General features: G+C 53.7%; 1 protein-coding gene across 1 annotated transcript; it reads left to right on the top strand.

The window, feature by feature from the left end:
- Nucleotides 1-981: 981 nt before the first annotated feature.
- On the top strand, nt 982-8,253 carry FBXO6 (F-box protein 6). Its single transcript, XM_034955416.3, has 5 exons — nt 982-1,267; nt 5,157-5,283; nt 5,820-5,915; nt 7,169-7,304; nt 7,511-8,253. Exons 1-5 carry the CDS (start codon nt 982-984, stop codon nt 7,745-7,747), a joined length of 882 nt encoding a protein of 293 aa, XP_034811307.3. The 3' UTR covers nt 7,748-8,253.
- The last annotated feature ends 16 nt before the right edge of the window (nt 8,254-8,269 follow it).

Raw genomic sequence — 8,269 nt, 5'->3', positions numbered from 1 at the left:
TTCCCATGGGGTTGTTTTATCACATGTGACTTCCAGGCCAAGGTAAGCTTCTGGAGATAGGAAGGTGGTTTCTCAGCACTAGCCCACCACTAAATGAACATTAATGAGTCTGGGATGTAAAACTGATTTTATATTCTGGCCGGGTACAGTGGCTCACGCCTATAATCCCAGCACTCTGGGAGGCCGAGGCGGGCTGATCATGGGGTCAGGAGATTGAGACCATCCTGGCTAACACGATGAAACCCCGTCTCTACTAAAAATACAAAAAATTAGCTGGGCATGGTGGCATGCGCCTATAGTCCCAGCTACTCGGGAGGCTGAGGCAGGAGAATCGCTTGAACCCTGGAGGTGGAGGTTGCAGTGAGCCGAGATTGCACCACTGCACTCCAGCCTGGGTGACAGAGCAAGACTCTGTCTCAAAAAAAAAAAAATTTTATATTCTAACAGTGAATCCAGAGCATTAAAATAACGATCACCAAAACCCTCACAGAACTTTGCAGACAAGTGTGGCCTCCACAAAATCTTACAGTCCACCCAACCCACTGGCTTTAAAATTAAGCAATTTTTTTTAAATTGGGGAGGGGCCTTTTAAAAAATGTGTCTCTAAAGACCTTACTATTTGTATTGCACTCTTCTGAATGTGTGTCCCATGACTACTCTTTCCACTGAGGGGCTACTGTTTACTGGAAGGACCCTCAGCCTCAGAAATGCTCTTTTGTGGGTTTTTTTTTTTTTTTTTAGCCAGAGTCTTGCTTGGTTGCCCGGGCAGGGGTGCAGTGGCGCCATCATAGGTCACTGTAGCCTTGAATTCCCAGGCTCAAGGGATCCTCTGCCTCAGCCTCCCAAGTACCTGGGACTCCAGGCGTGTGCCACCACACCTGGCTAATGCAGGGTTGGAGAGGAGTCCCTGGCCTGGTTCCCTGGGGACCTGAGGGCCCACCTCCCTGGTCAGGCTCATAACTGCTGTTGCCCCCACAGGCCATGGATGCTCCCCACTCCAAAGCAGCCCTGGACAGCATTAACGAGCTGCCCGAGAACATCCTGCTGGAGCTGTTCACGCACGTGCCCGCCCGCCAGCTGCTGCTGAACTGCCGCCTGGTCTGCAGCCTCTGGCGGGACCTCATCGACCTCATGACCCTCTGGAAACGCAAGTGCCTGCGAGAGGGCTTCATCACCAAGGACTGGGACCAGCCCGTGGCCGACTGGAAGATCTTCTACTTCCTACGGAGCCTGCATAGGAACCTCCTGCGCAACCCGTGTGCTGAAGGTGGCATGGGGGCAGGGTGGAGGCTGCCACCGGGCTCGTTCCTTCTCATCCTTGGGCCTTGGCACTTGCAATTCCCACACTACCTGGAATATTCTCTAACCCTAAACACCCACCTCACTTCCTTGGTTCCTTCTCATTCTTCAGGTCTCAGTTCAGAGACCTGCCCTGTGCTCCCAAACTAAAAACAGCCCTCTCCACCTCTAGCATAGCACCCCCCTTTCATGCCCTGTAACACTTTTCACAAGGCGCGGTGGCTCACGCCTGTAATCCCGGCACTTTGGGAGGCCGAGATGGGTGGATCACCTGAGGTCAGGAGTTAGAGACCAGCCTGGTCAAAATGGCAAAGCCCTGTCTCTACTAAAAACACACAAAGTTGGGCATGCTGGCCCACGCCTACAATTCCCAGCTACTTGGGAGGCTGAGGCAGGAGAATCACTTGAACCTGGGAGGCAGAGGTTGCGGTGAGCCGAGATGGCTCCATTGCACTCCAGCCTGGGTGACAAGAGTGAAACTTTTAGTCTCCAAAAAAAAAAAAAAATTTTTTTCAGAATTTCCTTATTTTTTTCTGCTACAAACTTCAAGCTCCAGGGGCCAAATGGACCTTGTTTGCCACACTATAGCATCCACAGTGACACCTTCACATATACACACACACACATATGTATACATATACGTATATACACGTGTATACATATATACACGTGTATATATACACATGTATACATATATGTATGTATATATACATATGTACACATATATACATGTATATATACATATGTATACATATATGTGTATACATATACATACACACACACACACACACACACGTAGTTGGGATTACAGGTGCCCACCACCATGCCCAGCTAATTTTTGTATTTTTAGTAGAGATGAGGTTTTGCCATGTTGGCCAGGCTGGTCTCGAACTCCTGACCTCAGGTGATCTGCCTGCCTCGGCCTCCCAAAGTGCTGGGATTACAGGCGTGAGCCACCACACCTGGCCTATTTGTTTTATTTTTAAATTATTTTTTCAGAGACAGGGTCTTACTCTGTTCCCCAAGCTGCAGTGCAATGGCACAATCTTGGCTCACTGCAACCTCCATCACATATACATATATTATATATATACATATATATACACATATGTGTGTGTGTATATACATATATATATATATATATATATTTTTTTTTTTTTTTTTTTTTTTTTTTTAATTAAAGACAGGGTCTAACCATGTTGCCCAGACTGGTCTCGAACTCCTGAGCGCAAATGATCCGCCCACCTCAGCCTTTCAAAGTGCTGGGATTATAGGCATGAGCCACCATCCATCCCGAACACACCATACTTCTTGTTGGGGCTCCAGCAGCAACTGATTTTGAGACCTGGTTTGTGTACTTAGAATCCCCTTGCTATCTCTGTACTCTCTTCATCCTCATTAGGATCCTGGGAGATTGGCTGGGCGCGGTGGCTCATACCTGTAATCCCAGCACTTTGGGAGGCTGGGATGGGCGATTACTTGAGGTCAGGTGTTCAAGACCAGCCTGGACAACATGGTGAAACTCCATCTCTACAAAAATACAAAAAAATTAGCCAGGCATGGTGGCAGGCACCTGTGATCTCAGCTCGTCGGGAGGCTGAAGCAGGAGAATCGCTTGAACCCAGATGGAGGTTGCAGTGAGCCAAGATTATGCCACTTCACTCCAGCCTGGGGAACAGAGTGAGACTCTGTCTCTGAAAAAATAATTTAAAAATAAAATAAATAGGCCAGGTGCGGTGGCTCACGCCTGTAATCCCAGCACTTTGGGAGGCCGAGGCAGGCAGATCACCTGAGGTCAGGAGTTCGAGACCAGCCTGGCCAACATGGCAAAACCTCATCTCTACTAAAAGTACAAAAATTAGCCACGCATGGTGGTGGGCGCCTGTAATCCCAACTACTTGGGAGGCTGAGGCAGGAGCACCGCTTGAACCTGTGAGGTGGAGGTTGCAGTGAGCTGAGATGGCGCCACTGCACTCCAGCAGGCTGGGTGACAGAGCAAGACTCTGTCACACACAAACACACACACACACACACACACACACACACAAAAGGAACCTGGGAGATGCCAAGACAATTAGGGTGGACTCCATTGTATAGATGGGGAGCTTTGGGCCCAAGATGAGTGACTTCCCCAAAGACACAAAACTGCCCAGCTTCCAGGGTTTGGTCCTGACAGATAAAGGCCTCAAACTCCCCCCGCCCCAAATCCCAGAGCCCCCATAGACAGCGCCCGACACTCAGTCCCTCTGCCTGCCCTAGATTCCATTCAGAAGCTGCCCGGCTAAGCTGCCTGCTTGGCATAACACCGCCTGACAGAGCTGGCCTTACAGCCTGGCCTGCCTGGGGCTGGCAGTGCTCAGTCAAGCCTTGCTGGGGTACCCCCAGGTCTGTGCTCAGCACCAGCCCAGCTCCTGGATTTCTGTATTACTCCCCTGGTTCTCTACTGGGGACCCCAGAGCACCTGGAGAATAGCGGGCTCCTGGAGGGGGAGCAAGCGAGCCATTTGAAAAGTGCCCCGGTGGGCCGGGGGCGGTGGCTCACGCCTGTAATCCCAGCACTTTGGGAGGCTGAGGCGGGTGGATGACGAGGTCAGGAGATCGAGACCATCCTGGCCAACAAGGTGAAACCCCGTCTCTACTAAAAATGTAAAAAAATTAGCTGGGCGTGGTGGCAGGCACCTGTAGTCCCAGCTACTTGGGAGGCTGAGGCAGGAGAATAGCGTGAACCTGGGAGGCGGAGCTTGCAGTGAGCCAAGATTGCGCCACTGCACTCCAGCCTGGGCAACAGAGCAAGACTCTGTCTCAAAAAAAAAAAAAAAGTGCCCTGGTGATTGCCTGGGCAGCGCCAGTAGAGAAGCGCCATTGTCTTCTAAGGTCCTCTAAGTTCAGTGTGAAGAGGGTGATTGCTCCCCTGCACCCACCAGGCCCACCTAATGGAGGCCCACCCATGAATGTTACCACAGCGCCCAGCCCAAAGGGTACCTGTTCCTCCACTTGGCACTCTTGCCCTGGGCAGAGGCCATCTGAGCCCTATGGGAATCTTGGTCCCCATGACCCACCGACAAACCCACAAACCCGTCCTCTAGGGCCTCCAACCTGGGTTATGTAGTTAACCAAGGGCCTCTCCCTCCTGGACATCTGGGGTGCCATCTGGGTCAAGTAAGCAGTCTGTGTTGGGATGAACACGTTAGCCTTTTTTAAAAAATTATTTTACTTATTAAAAAAAAAAGGGGGGGGTGTCGCTATGTTCCCCAGGCTGGTCTTGAACTCCTGGGTTCAAGCAATCCACCTGCCTTGGCCTCCCAAAGTGCTGGGATTACAGGCGCAAGCCACCGTGCCCAGCCTCACATTAGTCTTTGAGGACAGTACTCTCACAGGCCTCTAGTAATGTAATTTTTTGAGAACTGATACTTGGGTATTTCCCAGAGTTCCACCGCAACATGGAAGTGAGGAAGGGGTTGGTTTAGAATTTCTGGTAACACGCATTCTTTTCTCCAGCTGCGTGTTAGGAGTGAGGCCAGTTTCGGACTGAGTGGGAGGGACAGAGTCAGATCAGAGCTGATATGGTGAGGACAGTTGGGAATGTGTTGGAGGGGTGCTTTGTAGGGGTGCTCCAAGGTGCAGTTGGGGTACACTTGGGCTGGTGGGGTACCTTGGCTGCACAATGCCCTTGAGAAGAAACAAGCTGGTTAACCCTTTGGTGTCCACAGCCCCAGAGACCTGAGCATGAGCAAGTCCTGCCTCCCAAGAGGGTCACTAACGCCAACCACCCTCCCTCCCGCCCTCCTGGGACTAGGTGGGGAGGGCTGGACTTTGGATTTACACAGGGGGTCTCACCTCGGCTTCTGTTCTTCCTAGAGGATATGTTTGCATGGCAAATCGATTTCAATGGTGGGGACCGCTGGAAGGTGGAGAGCCTCCCTGGAGCCCACGGGACAGATTTTCCTGACCCCAAAGTCAAGAAGTATTTTGTCACATCCTACGAGTAAGGCAAACTGAACCTACCAGGCTTGCGTGGAGGGGACAGAGGGTCAGGACACCTTTGCCAAGTCTCAGGCAAAGTCTTCCTAAGGGAAGTCCTCTCTGCGAAGCTCGAGGGAGGTGGCCCCAAAACTTGCCCAGAGTCACTGCTTCCTGGAATCACTCAGTGCTGTTGTGTTGATGGACAGTGGGGGTGGGGATCACTGAAGCAGGCCAGGAGTCCATTGGGCGGTTAAGATAAGCCAGGGCTATCTACAGGCATCCGTCCCTAAGCTAGGAACTTGAGTTTACAAAAGTGCCCTGGAACAATGGGCCTTTGGACTGGGATCAAATGCCGCCCAGGCACAAGTGGGTCAAACTCCCTCCTGCACTGGAGGAAAAGCCAGAGTCAGCCCCAGCCAGTGCCTGTCCCGCAGCGGCCAAGGGGTACCCTAGGTCCCCAAACCACCTCCCTGGGCTCACAGGGGCTGCCAAGGCCTGGGTGAGGGGGGGCCATGCAGAGCACACCCAGGTACGCAAGCCCCCAACTCTGCTCCCCAGAATGTGCCTCAAGTCCCAGCTGGTGGACCTTGTAGCCGAGGGCTACTGGGAGGAGCTACTAGACACATTCCGGCCGGACATCGTGGTTAAGGACTGGTGAGTAGGGTCCATGGCCTGTGTCCCCACACTCTACATGCTCCTCTTACTGCGCTGCATGTACGTGAGACAACCCATAGCAAGTGCCCACTCTGCACAGCAGTGTCCTGGAGCCAGGTAGCCCCGGCCTCCGCCCCTGCTCTGCACCCACACCCTGCGGCACCTCCTGGCCTCCCCACCACCCTGTGACGTAGTCAGCAGGACACAGTAGCCCCAGTGTGCAGGTGAGGAGGCTGAGGCCCCCAGGTGCGCTGTCATGGACAGGCACTTTTTTTTTTTTTGAGACGGAGTCTCGCTCTGTCACCCAGGCTGGAGTGCAGTGGCATGATCTTGGCTCACTGCAACCTCCGCCTCCCATGTTCAAGCGATTCTCCTGCCTCAGCATCCTGAGTAGCTGGGATTACAGGTGCCCACCACTACACCCGGTTATTTTTTTTTTTATATATTTTTAATACAGACGGCGTCTTACCATGCTGGTCAGGCTGGTTTCAAACTCCTGACCTCAAGTGATCCACCCACCTCGGCCTCCCAAAGTGCTGGGATTACAGGTGTGAGCCACTGTGCCCAGCCGACACTGACAGGCACTTGGGCAACAGAGGACCTCAGCCCTCTCTGGACTGGGTGGGAACCCCCAGGTCCCCTGACCTACCTGCCTCCCCTGCCCCTTTCCCTATTCATCCCATGACTCTTTTTGGAGCTCCTACTCTGTGCACAGGATTGTGCCAGGCTCTGGCTTGGCCGGTGGCAGAAGCAGGACCCCAGTTCTAGGCAGGCCCCAGGGCTGCCACTCTGAGGATAAAGCGGTGAGGATGGAGGGGTATGCAGAGCTGCAGGGGGGAGAGGTGGCTGGGCTGAGCAGAGGGTGAGCTTTGTGCCAGCCCCATTACACAGGCCACCCCCTTGACTCTCCCACTGAATCCACAGCCTGGTCCATTGTAAGTACAGGTGACATGGCTTGGACAGACCAGGCCTCTCTGGAGGGGTCTTTTGATTTTTGAGGTCGTATCTTTAGTAGGATGCCCAAAAGGGTCCCTCTTCTCAGATGGGGTAACGGAGGCCAGCATGGACAGACAGCTTATCCCCGGGCCACAGTGGGGCATAGGGAGCGCTGAAGCCAGCTGGGCCTTGCAGGCAGAGCAGTGTCAGCTGATGGGAGATGAAGCTCCGAGCTCCAATGTGTAGGTCCCACCTGCCCCCACCCCTGGGGCCAGCTCTCGGTGGCTTGGACACAGGGCTCTCAACCCCTCCACCAGGTTTGCTGCCAGAGCCGACTGTGGCTGCACCTACCAACTCAAAGTGCAGCTGGCCTCGGCTGACTACTTCGTGTTGGCCTCCTTTGAGCCCCCACCTGTGACCATCCAACAGTGGAACAATGCCACATGGACAGAGGTGAGGCCTCACCCACTTGCTGTCTCTACCCACTCCTCCCAGGGCCAGGATGGCAGGAAGCAAAGGGCAGCCTCAGGGCCCAGGGTGCCCCTGCTCTCTGGCCTGGAGCTGTTGCCTTCCAGCCTGGGCAGCTCTCTTAGAGGACCTGGCTCCTGCCTTCCCCTCCCCCGTCCCGGTGGTCACTTCCTCTCCCTTCCTCCCGACAGGTCTCCTACACCTTCTCAGACTACCCCCGGGGTGTCCGCTACATCCTCTTCCAGCATGGGGGCAGGGACACCCAGTACTGGGCAGGCTGGTATGGGCCCCGAGTCACCAACAGCAGCATCGTCGTCAGTCCCAAGATGACCAGGAACCAGGCCTCCTCCGAGGCTCAGCCTGGGCAGAAGCATGGACAGGAGGAGGCTGCCCAATCGCCCTACCGAGCTGTTGTCCAGATTTTCTGACAGCTGTCCATCCTGTGTCTGGGTCAGCCAGAGGTTCCTCCAGGCAGGAGCTGAGCATGGGGTGGGCAGTGAGGTCCCTGTACCAGCGACTCCTGCCCCGGTTCAACCCTACCAGCTTGTGGAAACTTACTGTCACATAGCTCTGACGTTTTGTTGTAATAAATGTTTTCAGGCCGGGCACCGTGGCTCACGCCTGTAATCCCAGCACTTTGGGAGACCGAGGCAGGTGGATCACGAGGTCAGGAGATAGAGACCATCCTGGCCAACACGGTGAAACCCTGTCTCTACTAAAAATACAAAAAATTAGCCGGGCGTGGTGGCGGGCGCCTGTAGTCCCAGCTACTCGGGAGGCTGATGCAGAAGAATGGCGTGAACCCGGAAGGCGGAGCTTGCAGTGAGCCGAGATCACGCCACTGCACTCCAGCCTGGGTGACAGAGCGAGACTCTGGCTCATAAAATAATAATAATAATAAATAAATAAATAATAAATGTTTTCAGTAAAACCACCCTGGGGTTGGTTTT

The sequence above is a fragment of the Pan paniscus genome, chromosome 1, assembly GCF_029289425.2.
Source record: "Pan paniscus chromosome 1, NHGRI_mPanPan1-v2.0_pri, whole genome shotgun sequence".
Classification (NCBI taxonomy): domain Eukaryota; kingdom Metazoa; phylum Chordata; class Mammalia; order Primates; family Hominidae; genus Pan; species Pan paniscus.
Note: the sequence above shows the minus strand (reverse complement) of the source record. Positions and strands in the feature narration are given on the sequence as shown.

What these genes read in the sequence shown, in the direction of transcription:
- FBXO6 (XM_034955416.3), top strand. Translation starts at nt 982, where the DNA reads ATGGATGCTCCCCACTCCAAAGCAGCCCTGGACAGCATTAACGAGCTG. An exon ending in TATTTTGTCACATCCTACGA is followed by an intron (nt 5,284 to 5,819) that starts GTAAGGCAAACT and finishes TCTGCTCCCCAG; the next exon opens with AATGTGCCTCAAGTCCCAGC. An exon ending in GACATCGTGGTTAAGGACTG is followed by an intron (nt 5,916 to 7,168) that starts GTGAGTAGGGTC and finishes CCCCTCCACCAG; the next exon opens with GTTTGCTGCCAGAGCCGACT.